This window comes from Anas platyrhynchos, chromosome 14 (assembly GCF_047663525.1).
Source record: "Anas platyrhynchos isolate ZD024472 breed Pekin duck chromosome 14, IASCAAS_PekinDuck_T2T, whole genome shotgun sequence".
Classification (NCBI taxonomy): Eukaryota; Metazoa; Chordata; class Aves; order Anseriformes; family Anatidae; genus Anas; species Anas platyrhynchos.
In genome coordinates, this window is record NC_092600.1 from 13,861,749 (window position 1) to 13,874,725 (window position 12,977).

General features: G+C 52.7%; 1 protein-coding gene across 6 annotated transcripts in view; it reads left to right on the forward strand.

Annotated features, from left to right (window-relative positions):
- The first annotated feature begins 2,625 nt into the window (after nt 1-2,625).
- The window catches only part of FBXW11 (F-box and WD repeat domain containing 11), a 71,428-nt gene continuing 61,076 nt past the window's right edge, over nt 2,626-12,977 (forward strand). For 2 of the 6 annotated variants that reach the window (XM_038186356.2, XM_038186358.2), the window contains exons 1-2: nt 2,628-2,780; nt 10,412-10,491. Coding sequence is in view for 2 of the 6 variants with exons in the window: in XM_038186357.2 (XP_038042285.1) it covers nt 2,736-2,780 (45 nt within the window). In the remaining 4 variants the exon portion in view is untranslated. Of the gene's footprint in view, nt 2,781-8,347; nt 8,536-10,411; nt 10,492-12,977 lie in introns of all 6 variants that reach the window. The other 4 variants (XM_038186359.2, XM_038186357.2, XM_038186355.2 and 1 more) reach the window with 4 other exon arrangements.

Here is a 12,977-nt window from a genome sequence, read left to right on the forward strand (position 1 = left end):
TTGCCTGTTTCGTTTCATGTATCTTGGGCAGTACTTTGTACTTCCAGCAAACTATGCCGAGCGTGCAGCAGCGGCCCTGTGACGTGGTGTTGTCCCGGTCAGCAAAACTCTTCCCTGCGTATATTTAGAATTAGACATGCTGATTTTTTGCTTTGTCACAGACAAATATCTGCTGGCTTGTTTGATCTCCAGAGCAAAGGTGTTATTAGAGCCAGCAAAACCGAGGTGGGTTTTGTCACGCAGCGCGAACGCTAGGGTGTGATTTGACTTGGGAGTCCTTAGTTATAGGCCGTGATGCAAAGGTGGAAAGAATTCAGCCCAGCTGTTGGCCTGAGTGTGCAGGTCGGACAGGAGGAGCCCAGGGATGGTTTTCAGGGTCGGTGTGTACATGCACAGCCCGAGCTGGTGTGAGCAGCAGTGCACGAGGCTGGGCCTTGCTGCTTGTGAGAGGGATGTGGGGGACAGCATGCAGCCGTGGCTGTGTGTTTGGCGTTGGCTCTGTCTGTAAATGTGGTAGCTCTAGGGGCACATCAAAGTCTCGCTTGTGTCCCTATGACAGTGAATGGCAGCAGGCTGGTGGGGAGGGAGGCCTGCTGGGCTTGGTTTAGGCATTCAAATTCTATGAAAGGGGCTTGGGCTACATGACAAGTATTCAGTCTAACTTTTGTTATGAATGAAAAGTAAGGGCGACGAAGCTGGTGAGGGGCCTGGAGAACAAGTCCTACGAGGAGCGGCTGAAGGAGCTGGGCTTGTTCAGCCTGGAGAAGAGGAGGCTCAGGGTGACCTTATCGCTCTCTACAGATACCTTAAAGGAGGCTGTAGCGAGGTGGGGGTTGGCCTGTTCTCCCACGTGCCTGGTGACAGGACGAGGGGGAATGGGCTAAAGTTGCGCCAGGGGAGTTTTAGGTTGGATGTTAGGAAGAACTTCTTTACTGAAAGGGTTGTGAGGCACTGGAACAGGCTGCCCAGGGAGGTGGTGGAGTCACCATCCCTGGAAGTCTTCAAAAGACATTTAGATGTAGAGCTTAGGGATATGGTTTAGTGGGGACTGTTAGTGTTAGGTTAGAGGTTGGACTTGATGATCTTGAGGTCTCTTCCAACCTAGAAATTCTGTGATTCTGTGAAAGTACATTTCTGCTGATATACCATAAAGCAGCTGTGTTATCCATAACAAAGGACTTTGTGTCATTCCATTTGTTCCTGCTCCCTTTTTTAATCATTTGGCTGAGATTTAAACAGGTAACAACAAAAAAAAGGGGCTTTGGATGAAAGCTACTGAGTGCATTTCCATCACAGGCATGGAACTGCAAGTGTTGTGCTGTTATAGCACATTGCTGTTTATGACAATTTTCCTTCCAATTTTCAGTGCCGACGAATGCATTCGGTCCCTGCTGTGTCATCAGCTCGCAGCCTGTGTGACCTTGGTAGCCCAAAGAGCTTTGTTCCTGCGGATCCTGCATGCACTGCGGGTCAGTGGGGCTGCCCTGGGGGGACTGCATGGTGTCAGCGAGCCCCAGCCGAAGCTCGGGACACAAACCCTAAAGGTCTGGCTGCTGAAAAAGCTGCTCAGTGCTAAGGGCTGCACTGGCTAGATGGAAACACCGCTGTGTTATCCGAGCATACCCGTCTTCCCCTGCAAGTGCTGTGTCTTCTTCCCAAGCTTTGTTTGCGTTTTCATCTTCATCTAACCTAGACTGAAAGGTTCTTCTGACAAGGGCCATCTGCTAAATTTGCAGATGCTGTGCCCGCTGCCAGTCAGCGAGGCAAGTAATGCCGTGTAGGCATCCCCATGGTGGGGCCACTCAGTGCATTGCAGGCAGCGGGCTGGTGGCAAGCCCAGCAAAAATGGGACATGGTGGTGAGATGGGTCTGGGGCAGGTGGCTGGGCAGGACTGCATACCTGACATGAAACTTTATTTATTTAATGGTATTTATTTAAAGTTTTAAATAAAGCTTTATTAATTAAGTGGTGCCGTGACGCTAGCACCACACTCTGCACGCTGAAGTGCCCTATTAGAGGGGCTTGTCTGAAGTGTTTTTCATGGGGGCTGTTTTATTAATGCTGGAAATAAACCTGTGCTGTTTAATATTTTGTTACTTCTACGGAACACCACGCTAGTGTACTCAGTGTGTGGAGGGAAAAGGGTAGTTCAAATAAAAATAATAATAAAAAAGCTGTATTTAAACCAAGGGAGCGCTGTGCTGCAACCTCAAACCCCTCTAGAGTGGCACCGTGGCCCCCTTTCCTTGAGGTTGAGACTGGGATTGGGACTGGGACTGGGACTGGGACTGGGGTTGGGGTTGGGGTTGGGGTTGGGGTTGGGGTTGGGGTTGGGGTCGGTGCCGGCTCCCGCCGCCCCTCACAGCCCCTGAGGCGCCTCCCCCGCCCCCCCCCTCCCTGCGCCGCGAGCCCGCCGCCCGCAGCCAATGAGAGCGCGGCGCCGCGGGGGCCGCCGGGACTTGTGGTCCGCGGGGAGCCGAGCCCGTAGGCGGCCACCAGAGGGGGCGGAGCGGCCGGTGGCGGTGACGCGGTGACGTTGCGTGCGTGTGCGCGTCTGCGCCTGCGTGTGCGTGCGTGCGCGCGGAGGGGGGGGCGGCGGCGGCGGCGGGGCCTGGCCGGGGCCTGGCGGCGGGCGCGGGGCCGGGGCCGGGGCCGGGGCCGGGGCCGGGGCGGGCGGGGCCGGGGGCGCGGAGCGGAGCGGGGCTGGGCCGGGCCGCGCTGCCCGCCCGCCGCCATGGAGCCCGACTCGGTGATCGAGGACAAGACCATCGAGCTGATGGTGAGTGCCCCCCGCCGCGCGGCCGGCACCGGGCCCGCCGCTCCCCCCCCCTCCCCTTCACCTCCCCTCATCCCCCCCCGGGTCCCTCCCGCGCTGCCCCCGGCTGGGCCCTGAGGGGGCTCCCCGGGAGGAGGAGGGGTGGGGGGGGGGCTCCGGGGTGTGCGCGGGGATGGGAGAGGGGCAAAAAAAAAAAAAAAAAGAGATTAAAAAAAAATGAAAGCCAGAACTAACCGAAAAAATAAAATAATAATAAAAAAGGGCACGGGCAGGGGGAGAAGGCCAAGAAGCGGCGCTGGGGGGGGGCGCTGCGGGCGGAGCGCGGCGGGAAGCGAAAGCGGCCGGCACCGGAACGGGGCCGCGGGGGGGAACGGGGCCGGGACGGGGCTGGGGGAGCCGGGCCGGGGCTCTCGGGGCTGGGCCGGGGCTCTCGGGGCCGGCCCCGTTGTGCCGCCGGGCGCCGCTCGCCCTCAGCCCGCAGTCCCGGCCGGTGCCGCAGCGGGGGCCGAGGGGCAGGAGCCGGAGCTGAGGCGCTCCCCGGTGCGCTGGGCTCGGTGGAGACGCCCGATGTGTGGCTTTCAGCCAGCCGAGCTCCTGCTCAGGCGCCTGGCCCGCGATGTGGGGACTTTCTCCGGTGTCACCTGTGCTGCGGGGACACGAATCCCAAGCCCGCAGCCAGCAGCGAAAGCTGTGCTCGGTGAGGTGCTGCCCCAGCCCTGTCCGACGAAGCCCTGGTGACACCCGCAGCGGTCCCCTCACAGCGGGGCAGGTGGTGCCGCAGGACAAGGCTGAATTTCCCCTCTGAATTTCCACCGTGAGCACTGAGTTTTCCAGCAGTTTTTCTCCTGCCTGCCCCACTGGCAGCAGGAGGTGCTCAGGTGGCGTTCAGGGCCGGGAGATTTGTTTCCCTCCCTCAGCTTTCCTGCTCGTCTCTGTTGTGAGCCTTTTTACCGGCCTTGTCTGGGTTTGGCCAAGCTGGCAGAAGCAAACACAACTTCTGAACACTGCTGGTGGTGGCGTCCCCCATTTACAGCCACATCTAGGAGATGCGCTGATGTAAAGGCAAATGCTCACTGGGGTATTAAGATCTTTATTATGTAGAAGAAACGTGAAGAAACGCATTTTTCTCTTTTTCAAAACGCATTAATTGTCAAATTTTAGTAGGATGAGAAGTTAATTCTGTAGTTCCCCACAGCAGACAATATTTGTAAAATATAGATGATGGTTGAATTTCATTTCAGCCTTAGTGAGGGCTTGCCTAGAACCACTTGTGTTTGAGTGCACCGGCTTCCCTCGAGTCCCTGGAAGCTGTTTGGAATCGGAGATGTGGCCCGAAGGCTGGGTGCCCGCGTGCTGCAGCAGATGAGATGCTCTGCGCCGTGTCTGTAGGGCACCAAGGCAGGAGGAGAGGCGATAGTGACAGCTCACAGGGATCTCAGTGTTTGGTGCAGGCTCCTCTGTCAGCTGTGAAGGGCAGCAGGGACTATCCCAAAGGCAAGGATGATCCTAACGGGTAAGACCTAATGGGATGCGCTCCTGTTAGAGGATGGCATCGCCAGGAAGAAGATGCGGGTGCTGCTCACTACAGGCAAGGCGTTTCGTGCCTCTCTGCCACAGGAGGTTGTGTTTTGGTGCCCTCCAAGGCCAGGGATGAGCCCCGAGTCGCAGAGGTGCAGATGTGTGGTGCAGAGGCTCGGAGGGATGAGTACAGTGCAGCTCTGAGTGGCTGAGAAACAGGAGGGAGCGAGTCAACATGTGAATGGCCCAAAAGTTTCAGAACAGGGTGTTCCAGTGCTGGATGGATCATTTGCATTTATTTAAAGAAAAATCACTCATGGAAATAATGCCGGTCTATTTTTAAAGCTGGAATCTAAGAGAAATATTTTAAGGTTTTAGAGTGACAACTTCCATTTGCCGTGCGAGGTTCTCGCTGGCGTGCCGCAGTCGCTCTCCTCCTAGGGCAGCTTAAGGCTGGCGATACGTGGTTCTGGCTCTGTAAATCACGCCGTCCAGCCCTCCCAGTGGTGGTGAGCCCTTGATTTAGTTAGGGCATTTCATTTGTAGATGGTATCGGCCTCCCCAGGGAGGTCCCCGCTGCCTGTGCCCGCGAGTTCGGGAGGCTCGGGGCCGCCGGGGCTGACTTGTGACTGCGGTAGGGCCGGGGTCAGGCGGGCAGGTGCTCAGCTGAGGCACCTGAGCACTGTGCTGTCTGGGCTTACTGCTCTGTGCGAGTGGGCAAACCGTTAGGAAAGGAGGGAGGAGGTAATCCAGACCAGATGGGGGCTAGCCACGCTGCTGGAAGGGGCTCTTTCTTCTGCTGGTTGTGATTTTTCTCTGTGGAATTAGGTAACGCTGACCTTTTTGCTCTTCTGAAGCATCAACCTTTTTCCTTGCTGAAGGTGAGGTACCAATGCCGGTTTGTGGAACACCTTTTTTACCTACAAGTTCAGAGCAGTTTAGGAAATCTGTGCAGTTCAAACCCCCCTCTGTATGCGTTTGTCTCGAGCGCTCGGTAAGAGCCTCGTGTCCCCGTGTTCTCAGAGAGCTTCACCTAACCGTGCCTTTGTTTTACCAGCAGGCTTTCAAAGCAGGGGATAATGAGCCTCTTAGTTCGCCTTGATGTGGTTGTAGAAGAGTTCAGAGGTATGAAAAATACATTTTTTCATACAGGTTAAAAAGTTACACAGGCATGGGGTGGAACCGTGCGCATCCCGAGCGTGACAGCCCAGCTCCCAGCCTCCTGTGCCCACTGGCACCTCGGGGGGGCAGCAGGTGTGAATCCGCCCGCTCACCGAGCCTGTTAGCAGCTGCCTGCCTGCCGTGTCCTTGATGCTCCCCGAGCGCAGATCCCTCTGCTGCAGCGTTGGCAGATTGAATTCAGCCCGGCGCTGTGGGAAGGCCCTGCCTGGGAAGCGCCCTGCCAGGCTCGTGAGCAGCGTCTGCCAGCCCTGCCTTAACGCTATGCGTGCGGAAAGGGTTTTGCCTTTGTTGGCTAGAGTGCCTCTGAAGTGTCCAGCGGCATTGAAGTGCCTCGGTAAATAATAAATGAAGAACTACAATTGAGTATCTCGCCAAAAGCCTTTTGGTTTCTCCTGGCAGAGCTGCCGGCCCTCACGTTCCGCAGGTGATGTCCCGGAGCGAAGCGCTGTGCCCAGGAGCTCTGTGCCAGCAGCCACTTGGCCCGGGCCCTGCCCCTGGTACCTGAAGCTCCAAGGGTTACTGCAGCTGGCCGAGGCTGTGCCCCAAACTCTGTGCAGTTGTTCAGGGCAAAACAAATGGCACTGTTCTGCTTGGAGGCTGAAACACGCCTGCTGCACGAGTCTCGGTAGGAGAGTGCCCCCCCGTCTCAATTGGCACAAGCCAAGCAGACAGTTGCACTTGGTTAAGTTTTTCTGACTCTTCTCAGAGGAATCCTTCAAAGAGTTGACTTCAGTGGCGATAGAGATCCAGATGGACTGGGCAGTGATGGGATTTGCATCCGGAACAAAGGCAGTACTGTTGTGGCTCAAATGTCACCGCTCAGTTCTTCGTCAGGCTGGGGGCAGACGGGCAGCTCCTGCGCAGGTTCACAAACGTCGCACGAGCTGCTGGCTGCGCTTTCTCCTCTGGGCTAGCAGAGCGTGCCTTGCAGCTGGCTTTTTTTAATCTTCATTAGCTAAACGAGCAGCGTTGTGAGCTGCACGCCAGGCCTTAAAGCGTGCAGTCAAAAGTGCATCAAACTGTTTCATACTGGGGGGGGGAAAGGGAAATGGCTCGAGCGGGTGTCTCGGGAGGTGGTGGCTGGTGAGGAGGCTGCGTGGAGGGCACAGAGGAGCCTTCGGGGCAGCGGATTTAAGGGCTGTGCTGCTGCAGAGGCCATCAGAGTGACAGCCGCGCTTCAGAGTGCCTGTAAGAGGAAGGAGGAATATATAAAGCAAGTAGATTGCTGTGACTTTGGCAGCGGTGCAGAAAATGGGAAGGAAGAGCTTAAGAAAATGAATTAGAGCTAGGCAACTGAATTCAGAGCCAGCAGAGTGATGATGAAATGAGGGAAGTAGACAAAGAAGTGTGGAAAGCTGTATCTTTGGGGAAGGGTTAGATAAAACAATGGGCTGAGAGGGGCAGCGGGCTGGTGAAGGGAAGAGGGGATGTGGCGAACACAGGGATGCGGAACAGAGGTTGCAAATTAAAAATAAACTCATCTGAAGCAGGGATTTGTACGGCGGCAGCCGTCGGTTTGCCCAGATGAAGGAGAACTGCACGTGTTCTGCTTGTAGGGAAAGCTCTGATCTGAAATCTCTTCTAGCCCTTAGCAAGGGAAACCTGCAGGTTCTTTGGGAAACCAAATGCTTGTGTTTCACCGAGGGCTCGCTAAATCTCATTTGAGAAGGAGTTTTTTCCCCTGATTCAGTTAAATTATCCAGCGTTACTAAATCTGCCAGTCTTTGCAACAGCAGCGAGCAAACGCGGAGCGGCAGGTGAAGTGACCTCGTTGCCCAAAAAGCGCGGGTAACTCCAGTGCCTCTGGGCACCTCGGGTACTGGGAAGGTGCCGTGCTGCCTGCGGGCCCAGAATTAGGCTCAGAAACGCGGTGCCTGGCTGCCACCGGGGAGGGGGTGGCACCTCGTGGTGCGCTGCAGTGGCCCTCTGACAGACGGGCTCTTGGGGCGCTCCTGCAAAAAGCCATAAAAATGCACCCGCGCTGTTTGTGCCTCCCAGACCGCACTGACTGCATCCCTTCGAGGCGTTCATGTTGCTAAAAATGTGGGTGAGTGGTGAGCATTGCACCAGCACCCCGGCACACCAAACCGGGCCGGCTTCTTGCAGGCTGTGCCGTAGGGAGGCCTGGCGGTGTCTGCCGGAGGCTGGCCGGACGCTTTGGTTTCGTGTGTGTTTTCTGAACCGCCCCCGCCACTTGTTAAATCAGCACGTTGTGTGTTTTTGATGCGTTACGTTTTATTGCCGTGGAGTTTAGAGGTCACCGTTTGGCTTTTGCGTTTTCGGTTTCAGCTTCCTGCGCTGCTCGGGGTGCTCGTGCAGCGGCGTGGAACGAAATGGGGCTTGTGGCAAACGTGCCAAGGGGAGACAAACGATGTGTGGGAGAAAATAAGAGACCGTGGCTGCGAGAGGGCTGCTCGGTGACAAGTCGCGTTCTTGTTGTCGTTGCAAGGCAGAAAATAAATTGAAGGGAAAGGAGAATCTGTGCCGGGTTGGTTAAACTAATGCTGATTAATAACAATACTTACATTCCAGCTGTCTTCTCGGGATGATTTCTTCGCACTAATGCCGCTGTTCATTACATAATCTGATTTCGCAGTTTGATTTCCATGGTATTGATAATGCTTCGGTGTTCACAGAAAATCCACTTTTTCTGGAAAATCCCTTCCTTCCCCAGTTTCTTGGCGTATTTCTGAGCTCCGTGGTGTGACATCTGACAGCCTACTCCATTTTCCTCTATTACTTTCACACATTTCCCACTATGAGCGGTGCGTGACTGAGACCAGATAATGCAAAAATAATGCAGTGCCTTTTGTGCTTTAATAACAAAAAAAGTGCTGACTTTTTGGAAACTTACTTTGCTTCTCATACAGGCGGAATTAACAACGGGAGCGTTTGGAGGCGTGGTGTTTCTTCATTGCTTGGTTTATCCACATCCCCCAGGAGTTGCATCCCTCTGCTTGTACCCTGCAAAACTGAAATTTCTGTAGGGAACTGAAGAACAATTCTGCTTCCCAGGCCCGCTTTCCTACACATGCAGACAGAAATCTCTAAGATATAGGTAGGTACCTGCCCCCTGCCAGGAACAGGGACCGACGTGCCTTCAGTGTGAACCAGTAAAAACCTTTTGGGGTCAACTTTTAGCTGTGCAGCACTGAGAAGAGTTGTTTCCTTCGTAGGCTCGGGGCAGACAGGCAGCTGTGTGTTCAGCCTTAGGAGCTGCGTGGCCGTGCTGTAAGTTTCCGGTTGCTGCGAGTCGTTGTGTAGGGAATTTTGGCCCCCAAATGGTGACGACTCGCATCTTGTGCCCTTCTGGGACGTGTGGCTACGTCAGAGCGGCTTGCACAATGCCGCTCTGTTCAAATCTTCTGTCAAGTCATGCCAATTGCAGGGTCTCGGACAAAAATACACGCAGCTTTGTGGAAATCTACGCTCGGAATCTGTTTGCAAAACTGCAGTTACAATTACAGCTTGTGTTTGAGAGAGAATCTTTGAAGCAATTCTATCTGGGCAGCGAAGGACTAGCCAGGGAAACGTGATAGTGGGGCTGTCTCCATCGCTCCGCTGCTTCCAAGAGAAAAATCAGACCAGTGCTGTCACACTCCCTGCCTCTCCTTCTACCATCCTGCTGGCTCCGTTGACTTAGCAAATCAGCACATTTATATAATTTTGATAGCTGTCTTGTTACTGAGCTATATTGTGCTCTTAAATTCTGAGTCATATGCCTTGACATCTTAGCGCTTTACTTGGCAGCCTTAAAATTCATAGATTGGGCACGGTGTCAGACTTACAGCCCTGCTCTGCCCTTGAAACGTTGCCCTGTAGCTGTTACCTTACCGGTCACCCTCGGTGAAGATGCTCCTTTCTTCAGGGAGCTCTGGACAGCCATGCCCATAACTCTTCTCCATCCTTCTTGCAGCTCCCGTCTCGAGGAACAGGGCAGTGTTGTGGAGGCTGAGGAACGCTTGGTTCAGTTGTCCGGAGGGACTGGAGAGGAGAGGGAAGGTGGGAGAGGCAGTGTTGGCCTGTCCTTCTCTGGATATTGCAGCAGTGTTCTGGGAAGCTCTGCCCCTGATAGGGGAGGTCCTTCTGTAGGCTGGCCCAGGCCGTTAGGAGATGTGGCTGGGAGGCTCGCAGCCTCCTCACTTTTGGATAGGCTTTTGCTCTTAGTTCTGTCATGGATGCAGTGTGCGCTTCTGCTGGCTTCCTTCTCGTAGGTGTTGCAGCCAAAGCCACTTCACATCCGTCGTTCTTGACTCTGAGCATGCTGCTAAAGTGCTGGCTGAAGCCCCTTCTCCATCTCGCTTAGTGCGGGGCAGCTTTCCCTTACCTTGCTCAGGGAGAGCATGCCTCACCTTGCTCCTGGGTGCAGGACCTGCTGCAGAGCCGCAGCAATGCTGAGGAGCTCCTGAAGTCAGTGCTCACCTTCAGGTTGTATCTTGAAGGCTCCATCTTTGTGCAGCTGGTACGTAAGGGAAGTCAGATCACTCTGGGTCTGGAAAAAGGCAGAGAATCAGGGCAATGACGTGCTTTAGAGCACGAGGATGGCAGTGAGGAGAAGTGGAGGTGCTTCGCAAAGCTGTGTGCTGCCCCTCTAGCGGTCCTTGGAGCAGAGGACGAAGCTTTAGCGTTTGCTCCGCTGTTTGCCCTGTAGTTTCTTCTCGTCTTCCTTAATCTTGGCCAAGCGAGCTGCTGCCCCAACACCCTTGTTTTAGGATGGGTTGACACAGGGTGCGGGACAGAGTGATTTCTGGTCCGTGAGCCCGTTTCTCTGTCTTAGATCCACCAATCCGATGACCCCACTAACGCAGTCGTTACGGACCGGCAGGGTGTGTAGGCTGCTCGTCTAACAGCGCTAGCAGTACGTGATGGGGATTTCGTTCACGAAAGCAGTAGGTGCACCAAGCTGAAGATGATTGGCTGCTCTCTTTTAACAGACAAGTCTGAGAAGGAAAACCCATTCGAATCCCCTTTCATTCTGGATTGGTGGATCTGAAGCCCAGAAACAAAGTTTCAGGTAAGAAGTCACCCTGTACTATCTCTTGCTGCTTCTGCTTAGATGAGTTTGTCCGCAAATTCAGTACCCTGCTTTAACTGCTTCATGTCCCTTACATACTAGAGCTCACCCAGGTAGCTGCTGAGGCGAGTTTAGAGTAAGAGAAGGCCCAGCCAGTGAACACACTCCTCAGTAGGGAAGTGCAGGTCTGCCCTGCAGGACGGCCCTAGGACCTGCAGAGCTAGGGAGCAGTATCTGCAGATAAAGGGACACTGAGCAAACAGCTGACAAATCTCACTTCTGAAGGGAGAAAGCAGCCTTATCAATGGCTTTGTTGAACTTCTCAGTCGAGTTCAGAGAGTAGTAGCTATCTGCTCTGATTTCTGGCCCTGTTTTCTCATGAGAGCTTTAGGGAACACGCTCCAGCTGTTTGTGTTACGAATCCCAGTAGCTTTACCCCGTGGACATGCCGCTTGAGATGGTGTTGTGGGCAGCGCTTGGAGTCAGCCTGGTAAATCCTTAACGAGGTCTCAACTGCAAGTCCTGGTGGTGGTGTTTGAGAGCAGCGCCGAGCCAGCCCTAAGGCAGGGTTTCAGGGAGGTGCCTCAGAGCTGCAGCAGGTTTGTTTCAGAGCAGGGGAGCGTGCTCGTATTTGGAGTCCCCTTACCGAGACTTTGATGTGACTAAAAGGCTACTAGATGATATCGTAAGGATGAGTCTGGGAGGCGTTTGGCTCCCAGATCCCTGGCTGAGAGAGCAAAAAGTGAAGTGCCTTAAACACCTGGTGTGAGCGCGATTCACCCCTCCTAACGCCCAGCTGTACTCCAAGGTAGCGCTTCCATGCACCCGGCCACTTACTGCTAAAGTTAGTAGGAAGCAGGTACGCCTCGATTCCTTCTGATGTTAATAGCAATAACGCTAAGCTGCTTGAGTGCTCTCTTGTAGACAGCCATTAAAACAAACGTGAAGGCCTCGGTATTTAACATACTGTAGAAGAAACTCTTGTAGGTGCTGTTGATACCACGGATTGCGTTAGCTGCGCGTTTGTTTTGCTGGTGTGGTATTTTGTGCAGAAATTAGCCTTGCATTTAATTGATGAATACATCTATAACAAATTATTTGTGCACAGGATACTGTTGTTTCCTGGCCTGGTTTTCTGAGTACTTGAATTTTATTTAGTTAGGGTGGACAAGTCTTGGGCATGCTTTTCTAGTACAATTCTTAAAAAAAAAAAAAAAAAGTCTGAGGGAAAATCAAAGGAAAACGCTTGTTAACCTTAGTCTGACACATTTCCTGCAGTCTGTTCTAATATCAAGCTGAGCTTGTCCCATGTGCTGACCAGTTTCACCCGGTGAAATAAAATCTTCCCATGGAGCATTTCCCCTCGGGGCGTGCCCTCCTCTGAACTGAGGGAACGGGGAGACAGAAGTGATCTCGACATCTTTAATGATGAAAACTGAAACAAGGAAATAATTTAAATACACTGGGGGTGGGGGAAAGGGGAAGTGTAATTGCGTGCTCCTGCTGATTAAGATCCCCAGCGTTAGGATATTTAATGTTGTATGAAGTGCTTAGCTGTTGGAAACCTGGAACGGTTCTGCCAAAGGCTCAGCTGAACCTGCCTGGAAGTTTGTGCAGGTTGGAGGCTCAGTTCTTGTCTGGGTTCTGGATCTTGTTTTTTTAAAAGTAAAATGTAACCCGGCTTTCAAAGGCTGTTTAAATGCCCCTCTGCAACATTTAAAATACAGACACCAAATGCAAATCTACCATTTTACTATGTACTAAGTCTGGAATTCATACTTATTTAAACTAGGCAAGTTAAAGTGCACGATGCCTTGTCCAGGCTGTGTTTTTAGATCAGGTTAATGTTTTTGTTAGATTGTGTTAGTCCCTATCCTTGAAAACTGAATTCAGGAAGAGTCTGAGCCAGCTCTTACAGTTTTAGGCAAGCTTCATCTACAGTTTCGTGAGTATTCAACTTACTTTAAAGTTTCTACTATTTCAGTTGGCAGTGCTAGGTCTCTTTTCTTTCCAGTTATGATTTACTATTAGCAGGTGTAGTGCTGTCTGTAGATGTCTGTAGCACCTCTGTTCCTCCTGCATAAGAGAGTAAGAAAGCCAGTTTTCTTTCAAAATGGCTTTTTTATATAATGTAGGATGTGCTAGTGCAGCAAGGAATATTGTGAGTCAGAAGTTTTGCAATTGTTGGAATTGGGGTGTCACTGTATGAAGGAAGCAAAGCTTAACTTAAAAACTGTGTGTTTTGGAAAATTTAGACTGCTTTCAGTTAACAATGAAGAGTGACTACGACGTAAATGTATTAGGGTTTTCTCTGTAGTCTTCTGTGTCCTCCTGAAAACAAGGTACTGCATCTCACGAGTCTTATTCTGATGAATAAATTATAACAGAGTAAGGTTGTTGTTATATGCAAAGAAAGCACTTAATCTCTTCTCCACTGAATCCGTGTTCCTTTTGTAGCATTCATTTTGTTGTAGCAAACGCATACT